Source organism: Mobula hypostoma, chromosome 5 (assembly GCF_963921235.1).
Source record: "Mobula hypostoma chromosome 5, sMobHyp1.1, whole genome shotgun sequence".
In the NCBI taxonomy this organism is placed as follows: domain Eukaryota; kingdom Metazoa; phylum Chordata; class Chondrichthyes; order Myliobatiformes; family Myliobatidae; genus Mobula; species Mobula hypostoma.
In genome coordinates, this window is record NC_086101.1 from 113321178 (window position 1) to 113348588 (window position 27411).

Genomic DNA, 27411 nt, shown 5'->3' on the forward strand with positions numbered 1-27411 from the left:
CTCAATCCCACTCTCTACCTCCGGCTCCATCCCACTCTCCACCTCGGGCTCCATCCCACACTCCACCTCCGGAGCTCCGTCCCACTCTCCACCTCCGGCTCCGTCCCACTCTCCACCTCGGGCTCCGTCCCACTCTCCACCTCCGGCTCCATCCCACTCTCCACCTCCGGAGCTCCGTCCCACTCTCCACCTCCAGCTCCGTCCCACTCTCCACCTCGGGCTCAATCCCATTCTCCACCTCCGGAGCTCCGTCCCACTCTCCACCTCCGGAGCTCCGTCCCACTCTCCACCTCTGGCTCAATCCCACTCTCCACCTCAGGCTCAATCCCACTCTCCACCTCAGGCTCAATGCCACTACCTCCGGTTCAATCCCACTACCTCTGGTTCAATCCCACTCTCCACCTCGAGCTCAGTCCCACTCTCCACCTCCGGCTCCGTCCCACTCTCCACCTCCGGCTCCGTCCCACTCTCCACCTCCGGCTCCGTCCCACTCTCCACCTCCGGAGCTCCGTCCCACTCTCCACCTCCGGCTCCGTCCCACTCTCCACCTCGGGCTCAATCCCATTCTCCACCTCCGGAGCTCCGTCCCACTCTCCACCTCCGGCTCCGTCCCACTCTCCACCTCCGGCTCAATCCCACTCTCCACCTCTGGCTCAATCCCACTCTCCACCTCAGGCTCAATCCCACTCTCCACCTCAGGCTCAATGCCACTACCTCCGGTTCAATCCCACTCTCCACCTCGAGCTCAGTCCCACTCTCCACCTCCGGCTCCGTCCCACTCTCTACCTCCGGAGCTCCATCCCACTCTCCACCTCCGGCTCAATCCCACTCTCCACCTCCGGCTCAATCCCACTCTCTACCTCCGGCTCAATCCCACTCTCTACCTCCGGCTCCATCCCACTGCTCTACCTTGACGTTGGAGGGGTCGAACAGGCCCTCAGGGATCCGTAACCTCTCGGCACCGTAGTCACAGTTGTATCCGTTGGGCATCTCGTAGTGGACGGTGGGCATTTGGGCAGCGACCCTGGGACAGGAGAAGAAGACACAGACAGATTTAGGAGCCACCCAAACACAGGAGATGGCTAATAGTACAGAAACACTAACAGAGTTATCCAGCACAGAACAGGCCCTTCTGCCCAACCAATTCATTCTGACCAATCTAAATTCGTCCCATTTGTCTACGTTTGGTCCATATCCCTCTAAAGCAGGGGTCCACAACCTTTTTTTTAATGCCATGGACTAACACCATTAAGCAAGGGACATGGGGAACCCCCACTCTAAATGTTTCCTCTCCAGGTATCTGTCCAAACATCTTTCCAATGGTGCTAATGTACCTGTCTCGACCACTTCCTCTGGCAGCTCATTCCACATAGACACCACCTGTGAAGAAATTGCTCCTGGGCTCCTGTTTAAATATCTCCCTCCCTCAACTTAAACCTATGCCCCCAAGTCCTGATGAAGGGTCTCACCCAAAAGTGTCCACTGCTTATTCCCCTCCATAGATATTCCCCTGCCTGCCAAGCTCCTCCCGTGTTTTGTGCACATTGCCCAAGATTTCCAGCATCTGCAGAATCTCGAGTTCGATTCCCCAATCCTGAGGTAAAGATGGAGTGAAAGCACACAATCAACGCCCCTCATGAGCTTATACACTTCTGTAAGGGCACCCCTCAATCTCCTACCCACTGAAGAATCACATCCCAGTCTGTCCAACCTGGTTCACAGGGGGTACGCAACACAGAAACAGACCCTTTGGGAGTGTCGACCATCGACTGGCCTCTCACACTGATCCCTACTTTAACCTCCCTCTATTCTCCCCAAGTTCCAAAGTCAAAGTCAAAATTTATTGTCAAGGTACACATACAGTCTGTTACCAGAAACCATCCTGAGATTCATTGTCACACCGATGCCTGTGAGGAGTTTGTACACTCTGTCCGTGACCGCGTGGGTTTCCTCCGGGCGCTCCGGTTTCCTCCCACAGTCCAAAGACGTGCTGCTTGACAGGTTAACTGGTCACTGTGAATGGTCCTGTGATTCGGCTGGGGTTGCTGGGCAACACGGTTCAAAGGGCCAGAAGGGCCTATTCCGCATTGTATCTCAATAAATAAATAGATTTCTTTGCAGGCATTTACAGGAAAATAAAGAAATACAATAGAACTTTAAAAAAAACTATAAAGACTGGTAAACTCACAGCAGAGCCTACCCCTCAGCCACACACCAGGAGACAAATTGCAGCAGCCTCTGGGATTGAACTTGGATCTCCATCACTGTGAGGCAATGGCTCTATCCGCTGCCCAGCCCACAGCACCGCTGCTGAGAAGCACTGTTGTCTTCACATTAGTACTACCCCTCCCTTCACTACTTGCTTCTCACTTCCACCATTCCTCCCAGTCACTCTAGAACATCAGCCTGGAATACAAGACCATAAGATACAGGAGCAGAATTAGGCCATTTGGCCCATTGAGTCTGCTTCACCATTTCATCATGGTTGATCCATTTCCCTCTCAGCCCCAGTCTCCTGTCTTCTCGCTGTATCCCTTCACACCCTGACTAATCAAGAATCTATCAACCTCTGCCTTAATTACACCAATGACGGCCTCCACAGCCGCCTGTGATAATGAATTCCACAGATTCACCACACTCTGGCTAAAGAAATTCCTCCTCATCTCCATTCTAAATGGACGCCCCTCTATTTTGAGGCTGTGTCTTCTGGTCTTAGAATCATCTTCTTCACATCCACTCTACTGAGGCCTTTCAACATTAGATAGGTTTCGATGAGATCTCCCCCCTCATTTTACAGGTCGAATCTGTGGTAAAGAAGAAAAATGCAATGTTGGCATTTATTTCAAGGGGAATAGAATATGAAAGCAAAGAGATAAAGCTGAGTCTTTTCAGACACGAGTCAGGCTGCACTTGGAGTATTGTCAATAGTTTTGGGCCCCATATCTCAGAAAGGATGTGTTGTCATTGCAGAGAGTCCAGAGGAGGTCGACAAGGATGATTCCGGGAACAAAGGGGTTAACATATGAGGAGCATTTGACAGCTTTAAACCTGTAGTCACTGGAATTTAGAAAAATGCAGGGGAGGGGGATGAAAGGACTAGACAAGATTGACATGGAGAGGATGTTTCCAAAACTAGGGGGCACAGCCTCAAAATTGAGGGGCAACCTTTTAGAACAGAGGTAAGGAGGAAATTCTTTTAGCCAGAGAGTGGTAAATCTGTGGAATGCTCTGCCACGGTGGAGGCCAAGTCCGTGGGTATACTTAAGGCAAAAGTTGGTAGTTTCCTGATTGGTCAGGGCATCAAAGGATATGGCGAGAAGGCAGGAGTATAGGGTTGAGTGAGATCTGGGATCAGCCATGAGGAATGGTGGAGCAGACTCAATGGGCTGAATGACCTAATTCTGCTCCTGTGTCTTATGGTCTTCTGAATTCTAGGGAGTAAAGGCCCAGAGCCATCAATTGCTGCTCACATGATAAGCCTTTCATTCCCAGAATCTTTCTTGTGAACCTCCAATGTCAGCACATCCTTTCTTAAATAAGGGACCTAAAACTGCTCACAATACTCCCAAGCGTGGTCTCACCAGTGCTTTATAAAGCCTCAACATTACATCCTTGTCTAATGGTGTTATATTCTGGTCCTCTCGAAATGAATGCTAACATCGCATTTGTCTTCCTCAACACTGACTCAGTCAGCATGCATATTAACTTTTAAAGAATACTGCACGAAGGATTCCCAAGTCCATATACACCTTTAATTTTTGAATTTTGTCTCCATTTAGAAAATAATTGCTGCTTTTTATTTCTTCTACCAAAGTGTATGACCATACACTTCCAGACTCTATATTCTATCTGCCACACCTTTGCCCATTCTCCAAGTTTGTCTAAGTCCTTCTGCAGGCTCCCTGTTTCCTCAACACTACCTGCTGCTCCAGCTATCTTCATATCATCCACAAACTTACTCGCAAAGCCATCAATTCCATCATCCAAATCATTGACACATAATGTTAAAAGGACAAGTCCCAACACAGACCCCTGTGGAACACCACCAGCCAACCAAAAAAGGCTCCCTTTATTCACACTGATTGCCCCCTGCCAATCAGCCACTGCTCTGTTCATGCTAGTATCATTCTTGTAGTACCAACATGTTAAGCAGTCTCATGTGTGGCACCTTGTCAAAGGCCTTCTGAAAATCCAAGTACACAACATCAACCAAATCTCCTTTGTCTATCTTCAAAGAATTCCAACAGATGTGTCAGGCAAGATTTTCCCTTAAGGAAACCATGCTGACTTCGGCCTATTTTATCATGTGCCTCCAAATTCCCAAAATCACATCCTTAACAATCGACTCCCAGCATCTTCCCAACCACAGAGATCAGACTAACTGGCCTATAATTTCCTTTCTTCTGCCTCTCTCCCTTCTTGAAGAATGGAGTGACACTTTGCAATTTTCCAGTCCTCCAGAACCATGCCAGAATCTATTGATTCTTGAAAGATCATTACTAATGCCTCCACAATCTCTTCAGCCACCTCTTTCAGAACCCTGGGGTGTAGACCACCTGCTTCAGGTGACTTATCCACCTTCTGATCTTTCAGTTTCCCAAGGACCTTCTCCCTAGTAATGGTAACTTCACTCACTTGTACCCCCAGACACTCTCGGACTGCTGGCATACTGACAGTGCCTTTACAGTGAAGACTGATACAAAATACTTACTCAGTTCGACTGCCATTTCCTTGACTACCATTTCTAGCATTGTTTTCCAATATCCACTCTCGCCTCTCTTTTACGGTTTATATATATCTGAAAAACTTTTGGTATCCTTTTTAATATTATTGGCTAGCTTACTTTCGTATTCCATCTTTTCCCTCTGTTGGTTTTTAAAGTTACTTTCTGTTGTTTTTTAAAAGCTTCCCAATCCTCTAACTTTCCATTAATTTTTGCTCTATTATATGTCCTCTCTTTGGCTTTTATGTCGGCTTTGACTTCTCTTGTCAGTCATGGTTGTGTTATCCATGGGTGGTATGGTAGTGTAGTGGTCAGCACAACGCTTTACAGTAGATGCGATCTGGGTTCAATTCCCACCATTGCCTGTATGAAGTTTGTATGTTCTCGCCGTGACCACATGGGTTTCCTCCAGGTGCTCCAGTCTCCTCCCACAGTCCAAAGACGTACCAGTAGGTAGGTTAATTGGTTATTGTTAATTGCCTCGTGATTAGGCTAGGGTTAAATCAGGGGATTGCTGGGCTGCATGGCTGGAAGGGTCAGAAGGGCCTACTTCACATTGTATCACTATAAAAATAAAAATATCCTGCCTTTAGAATACTTCCTTTTCTTTGGGATGTATCTATCCTGCGCCTTCCGAATTGCTCCCAGAAACTCCAGCCATTGTGGCTCTGCCATCATCCCTGCAAGTGTCCCCTTCCAGTCAATTGTGGCCAGCTCGTCTCATGCCTCTAATTCCCTTTACTTCACTGATATATCTAACTTTAGCTTCTCCCTCTCAAAATGCAATATCATAATCCACAGCACCAGACTCAGGAAACCGACTTGAACGCGGAAACAGCTGGGGATGTCTCAGGAGTGGAGAGGTCTCAGGAGTGGAGAGGCCTCAAGTGGTTTTGTGATTCAGTGGCGATCTGAAGACAGGATTTCAAACCCCACTGCAGCTGGTATTAGTGACGGCAGTTCATGACAAACCATTGAACAGTACACAATACAAACCCTTCAGTCCATGATGTAAGCCTACCAGCTCCTGCTCCTGCAAGCCCATAGCCCTCCATTTTCTCCTATGTCCATGTGCCTATCTAAGAATCTTTTAAATGTCCCTTCTCTGCTCCCCAGCACCTCACTATCTGCAGGAACAAAAACACATGGCACACATTAGCGAGTCTAGCCTCTCTGTAGTACTTCCACCATCGTCCCAAAGCTCTTCAGAAGCAATGAATGTAGAACAGTACAGCCCAACTCCAACCACTGACAGGATCTGTAACCCGAATAACCTTCGCAGCAACAAAAAAAAGGGGAGGGGTACTCACTGTTCGTCATAGGGCGAGTCGGAGACTTGGAGTACAGAGGCCTGGAAATCCTGGATAACCTCCTGCCACACGAAGGAGAGACAACTGTAAATCTCATTGTCACAGTCCCTAGTGAGCTGCAGTGAGTGTGTAACACTGTCCCCCAGTGAGTTGCAGTGTAGTGTGTGTGTGTGTGTAATGCTGTCCTACAGCAAGCTACAATGTATGTGTAATATTGTCCTCCAGTGAGCTACAGTGCTGTCAGTGAGGCAGTGGTTTGGTGTGAGGTTCTCAAATCATTACTACATTGCCTACTGATGCTTGCAAACACCCTCCCCCCAACCACACATACAAGAGAAGCCACAACTCTAAGGAGGTGGCTAAGGGTGGATAGGACAGCGAGTTGTAGCTGGGAGGAATGGAGGTTCAACTGAAGAATGCTCCATATGGAACCACTGCTGGCGATACCTACATTACACATGTAGTTGTGCCAGGACTTGGTAACGTGCGAGATCTTCTCCTTCCTCTTCCAGTTTGGAGAGGCTCCCTCCCGGACCGGTTCCTGCAGAAACAGGGGGACAAACAGGGTCAGCAGCCCGGACTGCCGATGCTCCCTGTAAGGTGTACGCGAGTGTGCGACACACTCCTTTTTCTACTAGCACACAAGGAATTTAAACTGCACACCAAAAGTTGTCACCCTTGTTGGCATGTTAAGTATATTTCATGATCGTACACAATCATATTTCCTTTTCCAGTTTCTGATGCCGACAGTGTTGACAACGTGGAGTTTGCGATGATTTGTCTACAGATTTTAGAACTGGCTTATTTATACTGTTTTTATTGAAGGAATTATTGATTTACTTTGTCAAATTCCAAAGAAGCAAAGGGCGTGAAGTGCAAAGAACTGCTAGTTCACTTAAAGCATAATGGCTTAATGAAACAGTAGAAACTGCTACACCGAAAGCTCATGAGGTCAGGAACATGCACCTACGAGAAATATTTATATACAATACAGAAACTGGTGTTACCTGCATGTAAACAATGAACAACAAACTGGACTTGGGAGTTTATTATCCTTACAATAGCTTCAGCTTTACTTCTACTTAAAAATTCAGTGCGCACGTGCTGTTGTAACCGGGCAAAACATTGCACAGCACAAGATTTTTGCTCACACTGCTCATTGCAAATTCGAGGGAACATTGCATACAGCCCTTGACCTTTGAGACTACCCTGGCCACCGCCCCCCCACCTCAAATTAACAAGCAGTTTTGTACAGAGATGGAATCAAACACAAAGGCTATCCATCTGTATCCAAAACTGTTCTTCAAACCTTCTTAACACCCAGTCGGGTCACAGCTGACCCGCTTTTCACCTCGCGTTGCCTGCCCTTGCTCCAATTCCCTGTCACACCTTTCAAATTAGGCCTCAAATATCCCACCCACAGCATTTCATTGAGGGGGCTTTCCTGCTACAGGAAGGTATCAGAGTTGGTGCACGAAGGCGGCGTGCAATGTAACCGAAGGTGACCATCTTGGACATTTCTCTTGCAATCTTAAGACCCTGTTGGACACTGATAACGTAAGGTGCCATGGGCCTGTTTTCCTTGTTTGGTGACGCGACAGACGGCAGGGTAGCTGCACAACCTTGGCTTGTAGCGAGGTCTAGACCGCAAGCCGCTGGCTTGCCTGCTGCTGCAGTCCAGGAAGTGAGACGCCGGAGGTGGTGCAGCGTGGCGTCCGTGCTCAGTTGAGGGCTGGCCTCTCCCATTGGTGCTGCCCTCCAGTGTTCGATTGGTGAAAATTACAGGCTGGATTGCACACACGTTTGTCTGCGCACTGCTGGGAATTGCACCATCAATCTGTGGGATAGTCCTCTCAGGGACTTTGGCTAAATATATGTGGTTTTTTGTGTTCCTATGTTTTTTTGCTCGCCATTTTGAATGTACTGTGTATGTTTTGTACCTTGGCCCCAGAGGAACGCTGTTTCATTCAGCTATATCTATATATGGTTGAATGATAATTAAATCTGATTTGATTTGATTTTGATCCCTGACTTGTACAAAAGTGTGTTAACATCTGCCACTGGTTAACTCTGAGAGATCCCCTTAGACAACATCCATCATCGAAGATACCCACCACGCCATCTTCTCACAGCAACCAAGGTACAGAAGCCTGAAGTTCTACACCACCAGTTTCAAAAACAGCTACTTCCCTTCAGGCTCCTTAAGGTTGCTACAGCCACGGGTGGTAATCGGAATAAGCTCCCTCTACTTATTAAGTACTCCCAATGGCATGTGCGTCAAATAGCCTCTGACAACCAAGTCCAGCTTCTGGCCTTCACATGTGGCTTAGCTACTAAGTCCAGCGGAACTATTTCTACTGACAGAAGGCACAAAGGCAGGTTACTGGCACCTTAAAAACAGTCCCTTTAGACAAATTGAGCTTGTTTGCCATGGATTGGCAGCTCATCTAGGAGAAGGAAAACTCTGGTCTCAAACCTCTGCTGCATTGGGGCTATACCCACTCATGAGGAAAGCTTGGGGAGTAAGCCCTGAGGGAAAAATCCAGAGCTGAAGTCCCTAAGGCAGTCCTATGCTGAGTTCAACACTGACTGGCAACTCATTCTACACTGCTGATAACAAACCGTATCGGTCTCTGCCATTCCTTTGAGTGGAGAGGGGGAGCCTGCTACACGCACAACAGCTTGCTCTCCATATTGTGCTGCCCAGCCTTGCGTATCTAGACAGCTAGGACGCAGCATTCATGGTTGTTGAGGATGGTGGTGAATATCGGTCGTTTGGGTTGAGGTTGCAGTGTTTGCCGAGCTTGGCAATTAGCTTGCAGATGTTTCATCACCAGTCAAGGTGACATCCTCAGTGCACTGTTGGTGTTTCTCCCTAAGGAAGTGCTCGCGTTTATATAGGCCCCCATTCACTTGCCTCAGTCCTGATTGGCAACTCCTTTAGTTGACCTTTGAATTCTATTGGCTCACGTTTCTTTGGGTCTTAGGGGGTCATCTACTTTGATATGCTTGGTTACAGGCACCACAGAGGTCCTGGCACAGGCAAACACGAAGCAGGCACAAGAACTTTTAGAAGCATGGTTCTAACATACCGAAATCGACACCATCGACGAACCCCCGAGAGCTGCCTCTTACCATGTTATACACTCTATCAACTCTCCTCTCATCCTCCTCCAATCCACAGAGAAAAGCCCTAGCTCGCTCAACCTTTCCTCATGAGACATGCTCTCCAATCCAGTCAACATCCTGGTAAGTCTCCGCTGCACTCTCTCGCAAACAGCCGCTCCTTTCCTCTACTGAGGCGACCAGAACTGAACACAATATGCCAAGTGTGGTTTCTAGAACTGCAACACTAGCTCGTGGTTCTTGAACTCAATCCCCCAACTAGTGAAGGCCAACAGACCATACGCCTTCTTAACCACTTTATCCCCAACATAACTCTCTCTAGGTCAGGCTCTGAAAACATCAACTGTTTGTCTCCCTGAAAGCAAGTCTGTGTGGCTCTAGCTCCCTTCATCCGTCCCTATCTGTCCCCCTTTGTCCATCTCCCTTCGTCTGTCCCTAACAATCTCCCTTTGTCCATCCCTATCCATCCCCCTTTTCCTGCCTTCCTTCATCCGTCCCTATCTGTCCCCCTTTGTCCATCCCTATCCACCCCCCATTTGTCCGTCTCCCTCCGCCCGACCCTATTTATCTCCCTTTGTCCGTCATCTCCACAGATGCTGCCTGACCTGCTCACAAGTATCCAGCATTTGCTACATTTACATCGAATTTCCCAGCATCTGCATTTATACTTGATCTTCCTCTGTGTAGGCGTGGCGTCCACCCCAGCCCGTGTAGCGTACCTTCGAGGCAATGGTATATGGCGGGGTGATCTCCATGTTCATTTCCTGAAACAGCTCCCTGCATTGCATTGAAATGAAGTCCCCAGCCAGGGGTGACTTCACTATGCCTGCAGGGAAAAGAAACACACGACACAGATCAGCAAGTCCAGCATCTACAACACACGAGAGCTCAGAACCAACGAACACACAATGTGTGTGTACAGGCCCTTCAACCCACAATGCTGTTCCGCCAGTGTCCAGTCCGCAGTGAGTGGAGCGGCTGCCTCCCAGCTCCAGAGACGCAGGTTCGATTCCGACCACTGTCCCTCTCTGCGCCGTGCCTGTGCAGTTTGCACGCTCTCCTGTGACTTCACAAGCTTCCTCTGGCTGCTCGGGTTTCCTCCTACACCCTTTTTGACGTGCAGGGCCTTAGTGAGTTAATTGGCCTGTGAAAGTTGCCCTCCACCTTCCCCCCCCCCCCCAGTGACTGAGGGGTAAAATCTAGGAGGGGCTGATGAGAATCTCTCTTAAAGCCCATCATCCTTACCGGGGCAAAGGCCGCCGACAGTGGCTCGAAAGAGCCTTCTGTTGGCTAGGCAAGGATTCCTCCTTGGAATAAATAGGGTCGGGCTTCTGTAGCCGTGGGTTTTTACAGGATGGAGTTGCTAGCCCTGGGTCCAATCCTCCTGCTTTCGCAGCCGGGCCTGGAACCGTCCATGGCAGAGTTTTGGTGGGAGTACGGAGAGAGTAGGATCTGCATGGTCAGTGGCTGAAAGACCTGTTTCTCTGCCGAATATCTCTCTCCCTCCCTCTCTGTCTCCTCTCCTCTCCCCCCTCCCCTCTCCCCTCCCCTCATATAGTCTAGTAACTACAACACCCCATTCCTAAGAAGCCTCGACACTTCTTTAAACAGCTGGCACATTAACTCTCAAAAGCAGAGGCATCATTGGGCATCAAATTTAAACCTATTAAGAATAATTTCATTACATATAGTCCTGTGCAGAAGTCTTAGGCAGCCTAGCTACATAATAAACATGAGGAAGGCTGCAGATGCTGGAAATCCAGAGCAACATGCACAAAATGCTGGAGGAACTCAGCAGGTCAGGCAGCATCTATGGAAATGAATAAACAGTTGACATTTCAACATTTCAGGCTGAGACCCTTCTTCTGGACTGGAAAGGAAGGGGGAAGATACCAGAATAAAAAAGTGAGGGAAGGGGAAAGAGGCTAGCTGGACACACACACCTCCTCCTCCTCCTATGTACACACATACATACACAAATGCTTGCTTTGTTTCTGTATGTTGTGTGTTTGACGGTCTTTTTTAAATGGGTTTTATTGGGTTCCTTTGTTTTGTGGCTGCCTGTAAGGAGACAAATCTCAAGGTTTATGTAGTACAGATACTTGGATAATAAATGTACTTTGAACTTGAACCTTAACCATTGCGGGCTGTAAGGGCCTTGGTGTCTATGCCGTTCTATGTTTAATCGACTGCGTATCTCCCTCCATAGATGCTGCCTGACCTGCTGAGTACCTCCAGCATTTTGTGTGTGTTGAATGAAAGGACTTGCCTAGCACAGTTACTGATCAAGGACAGAGGACACACGTGGCGATACGGAGCAATTTTCTTCACCCGGAGAGAATAATGAGGGAGGGGGGAACAGTCTGACACTGATTTAATGAGTGTATGCCCTGCCCTGACTGTTCTACAGGAACGTACATCCCTTCCCTGACTGAACGCAATACACACGGGCTAGGGTCCCATTGGGCTTGCAGTGGGCAGAGGAACCCTGGTCAACGAACTTGGGAGTAAATAGGGGGTTTGCCCCCCACAAGGGGATGAGAAGTGTAGGGGCAGATCGGGGAAGGAGGGGGGTAGTGGGTCAGCCGCTCACCTTGCTGGAGGACGTAGCCGTCGTGGACGGGGATGGCGGTGGTGTGCGTGGCTCCACTGTCCAGGACCAGTCCTGTGGAACGACCGTTGGCAAAGCTGCAGTGGGGGAGCGGAGTCAAGGACGGACACAGGATCCGCAGCCGGGGGGGGGGGGGAGCGAGGTGACGGCCATCTCCTCCCTTCCCAGCTTCCCAGCCCTCCCCTCCCCCCACCACACCCAGGCACCAAACCAGCCGCACCCCTCCGTGACTTTCCCTCCCTCGAGGGTGGCTTTCCCTGCAGCTAACCCACCCCATCCCGGTAGGTGAAGGGGGGAGGTGACACTAGTGACTCTCTCTCCCCACGGGGGGGAGCACATCCCACCAGCAAGGAGAGCGGGAGATCCACCCACCCACCCCTGCCCCCCCCACCGTCCCAACAGGGAGGGAGCTGGGCACAATTTGCCCGGAAATATTAGGAAGTTAGCACTCCGCTGCCAGGGAGGGGATTCCAGCCCCATGACAAACGCTGGGAAGCACGGTGACCAGTGTGCATCGCAAGATCCCACAGAACGGGGTTGGGGAGGGGGGCAAGGAGCAGATCTTTGAAACATGACCCAGAATACTGGGTGAGGGGGCAAGGAAATGAGCAGAGGGAGGGTCAAAGGTGAAATGTGGAGTATAAAGGAGAGGAGGAGAATGGGAGGGAGAGAGGGTCGATGGGTACGTGGGTAACGTGACACAGTGCACAGGGGAGGGGGGTGGCAAGAGAGGGTCTCGGTGTGCTAAACTCAACACCTTTAGCTGGCCAGTTCTCCCTCAGTGCAGAGATCATTATCGACTCCAGTCTCTGGACGAGTGACCTTGACAAGCTGGGAGACCCCTGCCCGTGGAGCCACCACCGGCAACCAGCAGGGACTCACATATCCGGTAAACCGTGGAGACTGCGGAGACCGAATGCTTGGATACGCAGAGAGGTTGGGGGGGGGGGGGTTGCCAAGCAGAACCATTGGTCAGCAGGCACTGGGGACGGAGACCAGCGATCCCCCCGGAGGTCAGCGGATCCCAGCTTGGAGATCTGTGAGGGCAGGAGGCACGAGGGACGGCGATAACCCTCCCCCCGCTCCTAGGTTGGCGAGTCCCAGGTGGAGGCCTATGCAGGGTCACAGGTCGACAGCCGAGGCCTGGTTGCCCGTCCTGGGCTTGGAGACCTGTCTGTGCGTATGACCATGCCCGCGAGTGGGTGGGAGGGCGGGGAAAGGAGCTGGTTTGACTGTTTCCGTTGTTGCGGGCACGCTATGTAGGCACCTGAATGTGTGGCGACATTAGCAGGCATCCCCTAGCACACCCTTGGGTGTAGGGTGTTAAAGCATTTCACTGATGGTGAATAAGCAAGCCTGAAACCTGGAACCAAGGGTCACGGGGTTGGGGGAAGGAAAACAGAGTTCAGAGACCAACATGTAACCTGCTGGAGGAACTCAGAGGGTCGAGCAGCATCTGTGGAGGAAGTGCGGCGGGGGGGTAAGGAGCAGCCAGAGTTTTGGATTGAGACCCTGCATCGCCTCCCCCAGAGCTCCTCCAGCAGATTGTCAGTGCCTAGGTCACATTACGAGAAGGACGTGGAGGCTTTGGAGAAGGTGCAGAAGAGGTTTACCAGGGTTAGAAGGAACTGTAAGGAGAGACTGAATAAACTTCAGTTGTTTTCTGTGGAGGCTGAGGGGACTCCTTCTCGAAGTTTACACGCCTGTGAAGGGCATAGGTATGGGAGACAGTCAATCTTTCTCCCAGGCTGGAAATACCAAACACAGAGGTTTAAACTGAGGGGACAAAGATTTCAAGGGAACAGAGGCCTGTCGGCTGCGGGCTGGGAACAGAGGGATTAGTTCAAGTTAACATCACGGTCAGCAGAGACATGATGGGCCAAACTGCCTGTTCCCGTACTGTACCGTTCAAAGGGAATGAAGGCTTGGGCAGTCAGCAGAGAGGCTGATGTCGTTGGGGGGGAAGGGACGAATGGGATGGGGGAGGTAGCAGTCCCTAACCTTATCAGGGTGGGCACAGGGGTCAGGGGGAGTGGTGGGATTGAGGGAGGTACCCCTCACACACCCCTCCCCCACCCCCACCCCAGCGGATTGACGGCTGGGTCCGCTGTGAGGATACGCTGTAAGTACCGCGGTCTTGCAGAGGAAGAATGCAGGGATGTTGTAGTGCTCGAACATCAGCTCGGTCAGCTTCTCCCGCTTGGCCCTGGTGTTCCACTGGAAGCAAGCAGAGGAGAGGCCCGGTCAAAGTTCAGTCTTCAAATTAAATTTATCACCAAAGCCTGTATCTGTCACCATGTACGACCCTGAGATCTACGTTCTTGTGGGCATTCACAGTAAAAAAAATACAATTGAACCAATGAAAAATTACACACGAAGACTGACAAACAGCCAGTGGGCAAAAGAAGACAAACTATGAGTAAAATAAATAGATTGACAGATTGGCGCACAGGTTGACAGATAAGTAAGAAGATACTGACAATGAGGGGTAGAGTCCTTCAAAATGAGTCCGTAGGCAACGGTGCAGTCTGCCTCCACCTTCCTCTCATACCCCACCCATCTCATCCTAACCCCACAAGCCGGCTCACAAAACTGCACTGGGGAGGCAAGAGGGCAAGTCAGGCAGAGATACAGTGCAGAAACAGGCCCTTCAGCCCATCAACTCCATGCCAATTCACACTAATCCCACACGAATCCCACTTTTTCGACTCCACTCTCTGGCATTCCATCCCCCAGTGCTGCTCCCTCCTCTCCGGTCCTGCCTCCCTGCTGAGCTTCGCCTCCCCGGTCGGCTGTTGTCATTGCTTTCCGCACCCTGTGGCCGCTTTGCTGTTTCCGTGGCATTGGTCTATTTTTTTAAATGAGGCCGAGCTGCTAGCTCGATGCTCAATCCTGCACGAGTGGAGAGCGTGGAAGGAGCCGGCCGGATTCGAACTTGGGACCACTCGCCTCAAAGCCCAGTGCTGATACCACTACACCACTGGTCAGCTGCCAGTGTGTGTGTGTGTGTGTGTATAATCTTGTGTATATATTGTTTCATTATGCATTCTTGTACACTTAAAAAATTAATTATGGGTTATATGTAAAAACTACATTAATTACATACATTATCACACAAGATACATGCATGCCTCGCTTAAAGTAAACACCAAGTTGCGCCCATGTTCCCGGGCCACCCGCATCTTCCTTTGAATTAGCTTAATATTTTGAAGCTGCGAAACATAACACCTAGCCTCAACACCAAGACTTTCCCCTGGGGACGTAACAACCAAGAGAACTTAGACACCCCCCCCCCACCCTCCCCGTGACCGATGGAGACGCACCAGAAGCAATGGTGTTTGGATTGGGGGTGAACATTCCAAGATGTGCAACTTCATTCAGTTCGTCTCCCTTTGTTACCTCTAGTTGGAGCATACAGCCCGGACACCTGGCGAGCAGGCTTTGTTGGCGCCGGAACGTGTGGCAACGCTTACTGGCTGCCCCCAGCACACCCTGAGGTTGTTAGCGCAAATGACGCAATGCACTGAATGTTTCACGATCAGCAGATGAATCTGAAATCTAAATCGGGACCCGGACAGCAGGCAAGAAGATGTTCCTTTGGCCTGGTGGTAGGTGCTTTCAGGCTTTTGTACCCTCTTCCGGATGGGAGAGGGGAGGAGGGAGAAGGGAGAATGTCCAGGGTGGAAGGGGTCTTTGATTATACTGGCTGCTTTACTGAGGCACCAGGAAGCAGCAGAGTCAAAGGGAGGGGAAGTGAGCTTGTGAGATGGACTGGACTGGAATGGACTAGGACCGACTGGACTAGGTCCATCTCTGTACTTTGTTGTGGTCTTGGGCAGAGCTTTTTTGGGGAGAAAATGGGACATGGAGAAACACCTCGATGCACGAAGCCTCGGCCACAACCCTCTCCCACCTCTGTACTCCTCCACCAGAGTAAAGGGAGATGGGATGGATCACCATGGAGATTCCACATTCTGCCTGTGACTTTTCTTCGGAACTTGGAGGTGAAAGGTCATGAACCAAAACCTGGGCGGTCAGCTGAAGGTCCAGTTTCCATGCTGTATCTCTCTGACTGAGAGCGTCGGCTGGACAACCAGAGGATTCAAAGTCACCAAGGGGTTTGGGGGCGAAGTCCAGAGAAGTGTAAAGGTCCCCAAAGGATGAGTAAACCCTTTAAGACCATGGCCTCCATTAGGGTTGCCAACTTTCTCACTCCCAAATAAGGGACAAAAGTAGCAGTCAAATACGGGACACTTGTGCTTACCCCGAGAAAGACTACCATGAAGCCTTGCGCAGGCACCTGTGTGCGCATGCATGTACGTGCCGATTTTTTTCTACAAATCGATTTTGGCTTAGTCTTCCCGATTCTGCTTTTACTGTATGTTAGTGTTATTTTAGGTTTTATGTGTTATTTGGTATGATTTGGTAGGTTATTTTTTGGGTCTGAGAACGCTCAAAAATTTTTCCCATATAAATTAATGGTAATTGCTTCTTCACTTTACACCATTTCGGCTTACGAACGGTTTCATAGGAACGCTCTACCTTAGCAGGGGAAATACAGGAGAAGGGCGGTCCCGTATGAGACAAACCAACTTAGCCCAATATACGGGATGTCCCGGCAAATATGGGACAGTTGGCAACCCTAGCGTAAAGGTCCCCAAAGGATTAGTAAACCCTTTAAAACCATGGCCCCCACAGCATCCTGCTAACACTCCAGTCAGAGCCCCGCAGTGTCTCCCAGTCGGAAGTACCAAATCCCATCGCCCTGGCAACAATTCAGACCCCCAGCCTGTTGTTCTGACCTAGACAGCACCCCTCACAGTCCAAAGGCCCGCCCGTCCACCCACACATCCAAGGGACTCTGTCGACTTGGGTCTCTGGTCCCCGCACAGCCCCACACCATCCCGGATCACCTAGGCCTCGGCCTCACTCACCGGCGCCTCCGACATGAGCACAGGGTGCAGGCTGGGCTCTGACTTGATGTGTTTGGTGTAGGTGTGGTCCAGAATGGCCTGGAAACAGTCCCAGTCCTCGACTGCAGGGGGCAGAGCAGAGCAACAGTCACCGGTCAGCCCAGCCAAAGCTCGGCGAAAGAGCATTCAGTTGGGGAGTGGGAGGGAGAGGAGTGTTCAAAAGGGCAGAGAAGGTTTGGGAAGGTTCAAGATTAGTGAAAGGGTTGGGAGGATCAAAAAGGGGAATGGAGAGCAGGAAAAGCAAGAGGAGCAAAAACCCAGTGGCAGAGGAAAACACAGGATAAAAATCAAAATGCATCCATAAAGGCTCTGTTGGAACGTGGTGTCTAAACCTCACACAAATAACAAATTTTAGAAAGTTAAGAGAAGACAGTGTGTGATTGGACAGTGTAGAGGGAGCTTCATACTGTATCTAGCCCCGGGAGTGTGTGATGAGTAAGTGTAGTCGGAGCTTCACTCTGTGTCTGACCCTGGGAGTGTGTGACGAGTGAGTGTAGAGGGAGCTTCACTCTGTGTCTGACCCTGGGAGTGTGTGATGGGACAGTGAAGAGGGAGCTTCATACTGTATCTACTCCTGGGAGTGTGTGATGGGACAGTGTAGAGGGAGCTTCATTCTGTTTCTGACCCTGGGGGTGTGTGATGGGACAGTGTAGAGGGAGCTTCACTCTGTGTCTGACCCTGGGAGTGTGTGATGGGACAGTGTAGAGGGAGTTTCACTCTGTGTCTGACCCTGGGAGTGTGTGATGGGACAGTGTAGAGGGAGCTTCACTCTGTGTCTGACCCTGGGAGTGTGTGATGGGACAGTGTAGAGGGAGCTTCACTCTGTGTCTGACCCTGGGAGTGTGTGATGGGACAGTGTAGAGGGAGTTTCACTCTGTGTCTGACCCTGGGAGTGTGTGATGGGACAGTGTAGAGGGAGTTTCACTCTGTGTCTGACCCTGGGAGTGTAATGGGACAGTGTAGAGGGAGCTTCACTCTGTGTCTGACCCTGGGGAGTGTGTGATGGGACAGTGTAGAGGGAGGTTCACTGTGTGTCTGACCCTGGGAGTGTGTGATGGGACATTGAAGAAGGAGCTGCACAACATGTCCGATTCTTGGAGATGGGATGGGACAGTGTCCATTGTGAAGGCTCCTGTTTCGCACACAGGAATGTGACAAGTCTCCAGGAAGCTCGTGTTCCTCCAAGGAGATAGTGGGTGCATTGGGGAACCAGGATAATGGGGGTAAGGTGCTGAGGGTAAATCCAATCAAACCTGCAATGCCTCCACACTTCCTTCCCCTCTTACTCACTCATTGCATTCTTCAGAGGCGAGATGACCTCCACGCCCTCCCGTGGAACGTGCAGCGAGTTGGTGTCGATGTAATAAGTCTTCCCGGACTTGGTGTCCTTCTCCCCGTCAATGTCGAGTGATGTCTCATCATGGTTGAGAAGTCCCACGGTGGTGGGGAAGTCAGCCTGAAGGAGCAAAGGTAGACACGATGAGGCAAAACCTTCATCCCGGTCTCCGATCTCACCCGAGGAACGGGCCACATTCCTGCCGAAGACACAGATTTACAGACACAGCGTCCACAGTGTTTAGCAGGGCAGCAACAAAGCAAAGTGATGGTGGCAAAACAAGCCCCCGTCTCACCCTCCCATTCACTCACCCACATACACACCTCCAACCCCCACGTACACCACACCAGTCAACTGGCAATTGGTTCATTATTGACACATGTACAGAGATAAGCGTGCAATAAAAAAGCTTTTGTTTATTGTGACATCTCCAGAAAGGTCATCAGTACATCAGGATCGTACAAGGGTAAAAAAACACGAGCGGCACGCAGAATGAAGTGTTGTTGTGACAGACAAGGTGCAGCGCAGGAAGACAATGTAGCGGGGTTAATAGCGTTACGCTGATGCCACTCAGTTGGCCACTCCCACATGGGCAGAGTTAACGTCGTGTTCAAGCAGAGTGATCAATAAAGTTCAGTTGAATATCCTGCAGGGCTCGCCTCCTGGTGTGCTCTGCACCTTCCCTCAATATCGAACACAGCAGATAATAAGGCGCATGGGCCACAACGAGGTCAAGACTCCATCTTATCATAGTAGGGGTTAGTTTAATCATCCTATAACAGGAGAATATATTGGGACTTCACAGAACATAGCCGGCCGGTGGTGTCGTGATATCTGCACTGGCGTTCAGGGCGAGCGGTCCCGGGTTCGAATCCCGCTGCCTCCTTGCACGATTTCCATCCGTGCTGGGATGAGCGTTGAGCTAGTAACTCAGCCTCGTAAAAAGCAGTCAAGAATGCCAAGGAAACGGCAAGGTTGCCGCCCGATGCGCCACAAGGTGCGAAGAGGAACAACATAACTGCAGAGCAGTGGGAATGAGGAAAGTGGTGTACTCACTGCTCAGTATCCAGGGAGGAAAAACACAGACCATCCAATCTATCCTTACAACTGTAGTCCTTCATTCCAGGCAACATCCTGGTGTCGCACTCACATCCTTCCAGAAAGGCCGGTGTTCTCCAGAGAACAGGCTCCCAAACTTGTTTATGCCATGAACCCATACCAATAAGCAAGGGGTCTCTGGACCCCCAGTTGGGTAGCCCCTGCTCTAGGGCGAAACACAAATCACTGGAGGATTTCAGCAGGTCAGGGTGTGTGTCAAGACCCTTCATCTGGACTAAAAGTTAGAAGGGAGGAAGACAGCTGGTATAAGGAGATGGAGGGAAGATGGAGGGAAAAAGGTTTGGCAGGTGATGGGTGGATCCAGGTGAGGGGGAGGAGGGTTGGCAGGTAGATGGGGTAGTGAACAGTGTGAATAACACCAGAAGCTGGGAGGGGATGGGCAGGTTTGTTAGAGCTGTTGGGGAGGGTTTAAACTAATTTGGCAGGGGGTTGGGAACAGGAGTGAAAGGACCTCAGGATAGGACGGATGGTTAAAATAAAGCAAAGATAGTGTGCAGTCAGACTGTCAGGAAGCGCAGGCAGATGATAGGACAAATCTGCAGCCAGCAGGGTGAATATAAGTGCATTAGGGATGCAGAATCAAAAAGGATAGCAAATACAGTGTTATATCTCAATGCACGGAGTACTGTATAAGAAATAAGGTGGATGATCTTGTTGCACTTTTACAGATTGTTGGGTATGATGTTGTGGCCATCACTGAACCATGGCTGAAGGATGGTTGTAGCTGGGAGCTGAATGTCCAAGGTTACACGTTGGGTCGGAGGGACAGAAAGGTAGGTGGGGGGGGGGTGTGGCTCTACTGGTAAAGAATAGCATCAAATCAGTAGAAAGATGTGACATAGGATCGGAAGATGTTGAATCCTTGTGGGTTGAGTTAAGAAACTGCAAGGGTAAAAGGACCCTGATGGCAGTTATATATAGGCCTCCCAACAGCAGCTGGGAGGTGGACCACAGATTACAATGGGAAATAGAAAAGGCGTGTCAAAAGGGCAATGTTATGATGGCCATGGTTGATTTTAACATACAGGTCAATTAGGGAAATTAGGTTGGAAACACATCTCAAGAGAGTGAGCTTGTTGAATCCCCACAGAATGGCTTTTTAGAGCAGTTTATCATTGAACATACTAAGGGATCAGCTATACTGGATTAGGTGTTATGTAATGAACCAGGGATGATTAGGGAGCTTAAGGCAAAAGAACTCCTAGGAAACAGTGATCACAATATGACTGAGTTCAACTTGAAATTTGATAGGGAGAAAGTAAAGTCTGACATAGCATTATTTCAGTGGAGTAAAGGAAATTACAGAGGTATGAGAGATGAGTTGGCCAAAGTAAATAGGAAGGAAATGCTGCTAGGGATGACAGTAGAGCAGCAATGGTGTGAGTTTCAGGGTAAAATGAAGAAGGTACAGGATAGATGTATTCCAAAAATGAAGAAACACTCAAATGGCAAAATTGTACAACCGTGGCTGACAAGGGATGTCAAAGCTAATGAAAAAGCAAAAGAGAGGGCATACAACAGAACAAAAATTAGTGGGAAGATAGAGATTTAGGAAGTTTTTAAAAACCTACAGAGAGCAACTAAAAGAATCATTAGGAAGGAAAAGATGAAATATGAAAGCAAGCTAGCAAGCCATGTCAAAGTGGATAGTAAAAGCTTTTTCAAGTATGTAAAAAATAAAAGAGAGATGAGAGTAGCTATAGGGCCACTAGAAAATGAGGCCGGAGAAATAATAACGGGGGTCAAGGAGATGACAGATGAACTAAATGAGTATTTTGCATCAGTCTTCACTGTGGAGGACACTAGCAATGTGTCAAGTGTTGAAGGGTGTGAGGGAAGTGAGGTGAATACAGTTACTATTACAAGGGAGAAGGTGCTCAAAAAGCTGAAAGACCTAAGGGCACACAAGTCACCCGGACCAGACAAACTGCACCCCAGGGTTCTGAAAGAGGTAGTGGTGGAGATGATTTCCTTAAGGGAAAATCTTTCCTGATGAACCTGTTGGAATTCTTTGAGGAGATTACAAGTAGGATAGATAAACGGGATGCAGTATATCTTGTATATTTGATCTTTCAGAAGGCCTTTGACAAGGTGCCACACATGAGGCTGCTTACCACATTAGGAGCCCATGATATTACAGCAAAGTTACTGGTATGGTTAGAACACTGGCTGATTAGGACAGATTAGGCGAATGGACAAGAAAGCGGCAAATGAAATACAATGTTGGAAATGCATGGTCATGCACTTTGGTAGTAGAAATAAATATGTGGACTATTTTCTAAATGGGGAGAAAATCCAAAAATCTGAGATGCAAAGGGACATGGGAGTCCTCGTGCAGCACACTCTAAAGGTTAACTTGCAGGTGGAGTCAGTGGTGAGGAAGGCAAATGCCATGTTAGCTTCATTTCCAGCAGTCTAGAATACAAGAGCAGGAATGTGATGCTGAGGCTTTAAAAGGCATTGGTGAGGCCTCATCTTGTGTATTGTGAACAGTTTTGGGCTCCTCGTCTAAGAAAAGATATGCTGGCATCAGAGAAGGTACAGAGGGGGTTCACAAGGATGATTCCGGAAATGAGAGGATTATCATATGGCGAATGTTTAATGGCTCTGGTCTGACCTCGTTGGAATTTAGAAGAATTAGGGGGAATCTCATCGAAACCTTTTGAATGTTGAAAGGCCTAGACAGAGTAGATATGGCAAGGATGTTTCCCATGGTGGGGGAGTCTAGGACAAGAGGGCACAACCTAACTTTCTTTATCTAGAGGGTGGTGAATTTGTGGAATTTGTTACCACAGGCAGCTGTGGAGGCCAGGTTGTTGAGTGTATTTAAAACAGAGATTTTTAGGTTCTTGATTGGGTACGGCACCAAAGGTTACCGGGAGAAGGCCAGTGAGTGGAGCTGAGGAAAGGAAAAAAAGAATCACCATGATTGAATGGCAGAGCAGACTCGATGGGCCTTTGTCTTATGGCGATAGCTGGTGGTGACAAGGGGCTATGCTCTCTAGAACGTAGGAGGATGAGAGGGTATTGGTATACGAATGTCATGTGTACTGAGATACAATGAAAAGCTTGTCTTGCATACTGTTCATACAGATCAGATCATTACACAATGCATCCACGTTCATTCATTCATTATGTGCCATGCTGTATTTCATGGGCAAATTTTTCTACAGAAGTGGTTTGCCATTGCTGCCTTCTGGGCAGTATCTTTACAAGACGGGTGACCCCAGCCATTATCAATACTCTTCAGAGATTGTCTGCCTGGTGTCAGTGGTCACATAACCAGGACTTGTGATATACACCGGCTGTTCGTACGACCATCCACCACCTGCTCCCATGTATTCACGTGACCCTGATCAGGGGAGGGGGGCTAAGCAGGTGCTACTCCCTGCCCGAGGGTGACCTGTGGGATAGCAGAGGGAAGGAGAGCCTTACACCTTCTTTGGGAGAGACACATCTCCACCCCGCAGATAAAGTGTGACAGCTACAGAGAGAGTCTAGTGCAGGTGAACATTGAAGTGCCAGATCATAACGAGGTAGATTGAAAGGCTGACAGGGCAGACACAAGTGATTTTATGCTTTGTTGTCTGCCTGCACTGCACTTTCTCTGTGGCTCTTCATTCTCTATTGAGCTTTACACTTCATTCTACACTAAGTTTTACTTCATTCTATCTCAACGTTGCAGTTAGCGCGACGCTGGTACAGCTCAGCGCGTCAGAGTTCAGAGTTCATTCCCGATGAATCTGTACGGCCTCTCCTTGGGTTTTCTCTAGGTCCTCCCGTTTCCTCTCACAGTCCAAAGACGTACCAGTTGGTAGGTTAACTAGTCATTGCAAATTGTCCCTAGGTTAGATTAGGGTTAAAAATCAGGCTTGTGGAGCAGTGTGGCTCAAAGAGCCAGAATGGCCTATTCCACGTGATATCTCTAATTATTACCTGTATGAACAGCATGCAGGACAAACCCCAGTACATGTGACTATAATAAACCCATAGCAATTGTTCAGTCTGGGTATCTAGAACAGAGGGTAATAGTCTCAAAAACCGGGGGTCAGGTTGTTCAGAATCAAACTGTTGTCACCGAGAAGGTAACAAATCATTGGGGTTCTCTACCTTTGGCTGTGGAGGTTGCATTTAATGGAATCAAAAGACCTTTGGCTATCGAACCTTAATCTTATTGGGTGGCTCAAGAGACCATGTGGTCTTCTGTTTCCTGTCCATTCAGAAGATGGAGGTGCAACAAATCCACAGTGACTTGGTTGTTTGGATTCAGGATTGTCTTGTCCATAAAAAACAGGGGTTAGCAGGCAATGGGACTTATTCTGCCTGTGGGCTGTCTACACTTCTGGCTGCCTCGGTAAAGCAATCACCAGAGACCCCAGACATTCTCTCTGCTCCCCACTCCCATCTGCCAGAAGATACAAAAGCCCGAATTCACGTACCACCAGGACCAAGGACAGTTTCTACCCTACTATTAAATTGTTCCCTAGTACGATAGGACTCTTAAACTCACAGTCTACCGTGTTATGACCTGCACTCTATTGTCTAACCACACTGCATTTTCTACAATTCCAACTCTCATTCCCGTTCCAATGTGTTGGTCCATGGCTTTCTCTTGTGCCATGATGAGGTCACCCTCAGGGTGGAGGAGTAACACCTTATATTCTGTCTAGGTAGCCTCCAGCCTGATAGCACAAATATCAATTTCTCTTTCTGGTAAAAAAGTTTCTCTCCCCTTCCCCTCTTCTTCTATTTCCCATTCTAGCCTCCTACCTCTTCTCACCTGCCTATCACATCTCCTTGGGTCCCCTCTTCCTTCCCCTTCTATGGTCTATAAAACGTTAACTCTATGGTTAATTCTATGGTCCACACTCCTCTCCTATCAGATTCCTTCCACTTCCAGCCCTTTACCTTTCCCAACCACATGGCTTCACCTATCACCTTCCAGCTATCCTCCTTCCCTCCCCCCCCCCAACTTTTTATTCTGGCGTCTTCTTCCTTCCCTTCCCGTTCTGAAGAAGGGTCTCAGCCCAAAACATTGATTGTTTATTCATCTCCACAGATGCTGCCTGACCTGCTGAGTTCCTCCAGCATTTTGTGTGTGTTGCTCTGGATACTTTCTTCTATTTCAATGCACTGTGTAATGATGTGAACAGTATGTAAGATAAGCTTTTCACTGCATCTCGGTACATAAAACTAATTCCACTGTGGTATTCCACCAGGATCCAATCTTGTATCTTTGCAATTTGTGATAGACACTTCCTGTACCTAATGATGTGGCCACTACGTGCATCTTCGTAGTCTTCCACTGCTGTAAAACCACCCACTTCGAGGTTCAATGTGTTGTGCATTCAGAAATGCTCTCCTGCACACCACTGTCATAATGTGTGGTTATTTGAGTTACTGTTGCCTTCCTGTCAGCTTGAACCAGTCTGGCCATTCTCCTCTGACCTCTCTCATTAACAAGGCATTTTCACCCACAGAACTGCTGTTCACTGGATATTTTTTGTTTTTCTCATCATTCTTTGTAAACCTGAGAGCAGGAGTTCCCACCCTGGAGTCCACTGAGCCCTCCCTTCATGGTATTAGTTCATGGCATTAGGAAGGTTGGGAACCCCTGCTCTAGAGACTGTTGTGCATGAGAATCCAAGGAGATCAACAGTCTCTGAGATACTCAAACCACCCCATCTGGCACCAGCAATCATCCCACGGTCAAAGTCATTTAGATATTTCATTTAGATTAGATATTTAATTAACAAGGTGTACAGGTGTGCTTAACAAGTGTATGTAATTGACTTGAATGAAAACATGGATGGGTGAGTTAGTAAATTTGCAGATGAGACAAAGATTGGTGGCATTCAGCTGTGTGGAAGATTGCGAAAGGACACAGTTAGATGTGTGGGTTACGACCAAAGGGAAAATGGCTGGTGTCACTCAGCACTTTCATGCAAGGGTGATTATTAGGAGTGTCAAAAATCAATTTTACAAAAATTAGTGAAAATCACGAAGAGAAAACTGCCAATATTTACAAAGGATCTCTACCAGGAAACACAATAATAGCTCCATACTTTGTCCGGTGTAAACTCCTGGCAGTCCGGATCTCTCGCTCTCTGCCACTGAGAGCAATGAACCCATTTACTAGGCTCCAGGACATACCGTCTTTAATCACCCAGAGTTAATGCAAGACAACACATGAATTGGAATATGCATCCCACAGTGTCGTTACAATCATGTTACAAAATAAACAGAAGTACCTACATTAAATACAGTACACAAACATTTACACATGACTAAAGTAAAGCAATATTCCACCGTGTATGGCAGGAAAGGCACCATAAGGCTAAACTGAGTGCACCAGCTCGGTTTAGGACCCATTATGAGAATATACCGGGGAAAAAGATGTTGAAATACGCACACTCAGCACCACAGCAGAATGTCAAGACGATGTTCAGTGATAAGGTGAGACTCCAAAAGTGGTATCTCAAGAGCCTGGTGGTTGAAGTGTAGTAACCGTTCTTGAACTTGATGGAGTGAGTCCCGAGGCTCCTGTACCTTCTTCCTGATGGCAGCAGCAAGAAGAGAGCATGACCTGGGTAGTGGTGGTTCCTGATGATAGACGCTGCTTTCCTGTGACAGTGTTTCATGTAGATGTGCTCAGTGGTGGGAGGGCTTTGTTTATCTATAGTTTTCTTCAATACAGTTATTTTGTATTGCTTAAATGCCTGCAAGAAACTGACTCAAGGTGGTATATGGTGACATAGTCATAGTCATACTTTATTGATCCCAGGAGGAAATTGGTTTTCGTTACAGTTGCACCATAAATAATAAATAGTAATAGAACCATAAATAGTTAAATAGTAATATGTAAATTATGCCAGTAAATTATGAAATAAGTCCAGGACCAGCCTATTGGCTCAGGGTGTCTGACCCTCCAAGGGAGGGGTTGTAAAGTTTGATGGCCACAGGCAGGAATGACTTCCTATGATGCTCTGTGCTGCATCTTGGAGGAATAGAGGTACTTTGGCAATAAATGTACTTGACTTTGACCATGCAAGATCCTCTTCAGCATCTCTATTGTATCTGCCTCCACCAGCAACCCTGGCAATGTTTTCCAGGCACCCACCACCTTCTGTGTAAAGATAAATTTGACCCCACATCTCCTTTGAACATTCCCCCTCTCACTTTAAATGCATGCCCTCTGGCATTAGACATTTATACCCTAGGGGAGAAAGTACTGGCTGTCTACTCCATCTACGCCTCTCATAATCTTAGCGTCATAGAAAAGTACAGCAGAGAAACAGGCTATTCGGCCCAACCAGTCTGTGCCAAACCCATTGAACCTACCTACTTCCAATAACCTGCACCAGGACCACAGCCCTCCACATCCCCCACTGTTCATGTGCCTATCCACACTTCTCTTAAACATCGAAATCAAGCACGCACGACTTGTGCCAGCAGCTTGCTCCACACTCTCACCACCCTCTGAGTGAAGAAGTTTCCCCTCATGTTCTCCTTAAAACCCTATCAGGTGTCCTCTCAGTCTCTGCCACTCCAGACAACAAACCCAAGTTTGCCAAATTTCTCTAATCCTGGTAAACCTCTTCTGTGCCCTCTCCAAAGCCTCCACATCTTTCCTATAAGGGGGCAATCAGAACGAATGCAATACTGAAGATGTAGCCTGACCAGAGTTCTATAAAGCTGGAACATAACTTACTGGCTCTTGAGCTCAGAGCCTCAACTAATAAAGGGAAGGGTGCTATATGCCTTCTTTACCATCCTAATGACCTGTGTAGCCTCTTCCTATGAATGGGATCTATGAACTTGGACCCCAAGATCTCACTGCTTATCAAAACTGTTAAAGGTCTGGTAATTAATAGTGTATTGCCTTGTTACACCTGATCTCCGAAAGTGCAACTCCCCACACTTGGCCAGAAATACCCCCAAAGTTCAAAGTCGTCGTCGTGGCTATCCCTCAAGGTTGAGGATGATGGTCTTCGTTCTGTTGATCTACTTATGGGCTCTCAAGTGGCTTATGAGTCCAATCTTGGCTTTGAAAGTTCTTCCACATTCAGAACAGGTAGTTCCAGGTGGCAGATCGGGCTTTGGTTGTTGCTGCCTCTCTTTCCATTTTCTTCTCTTTGCTTCTAATTCTGCGCATCTGTTGGCTTTGAAAGTTGCTGTTCCTTCTCGGATGATGGCTTGCCAGAGTTTCCTGT

General features: G+C 48.6%; 1 protein-coding gene across 2 annotated transcripts in view; it reads right to left on the reverse strand.

Moving 5' to 3' along the window:
• Window positions 1–27411, reverse strand: part of LOC134346261 (actin-like protein 6B) — a 60190-nt gene that overhangs the window by 23238 nt on the left and 9541 nt on the right. Inside the window, exons 3-10 of one of the 2 annotated variants that reach the window (XM_063047605.1) lie at window positions 18034–18199; window positions 16705–16805; window positions 13890–13987; window positions 11753–11847; window positions 9879–9985; window positions 6485–6574; window positions 6034–6095; window positions 910–1024 (exon numbers count right to left, since the gene is read on the reverse strand). In XM_063047605.1, coding sequence (XP_062903675.1) covers window positions 910–1024; window positions 6034–6095; window positions 6485–6574; window positions 9879–9985; window positions 11753–11847; window positions 13890–13987; window positions 16705–16805; window positions 18034–18199 — 834 coding nt within the window. The remainder of the gene's footprint in view (window positions 1–909; window positions 1025–6033; window positions 6096–6484; window positions 6575–9878; window positions 9986–11752; window positions 11848–13889; window positions 13988–16704; window positions 16806–18033; window positions 18200–27411) is intronic. The other variant, XM_063047606.1, reaches the window with a different exon arrangement.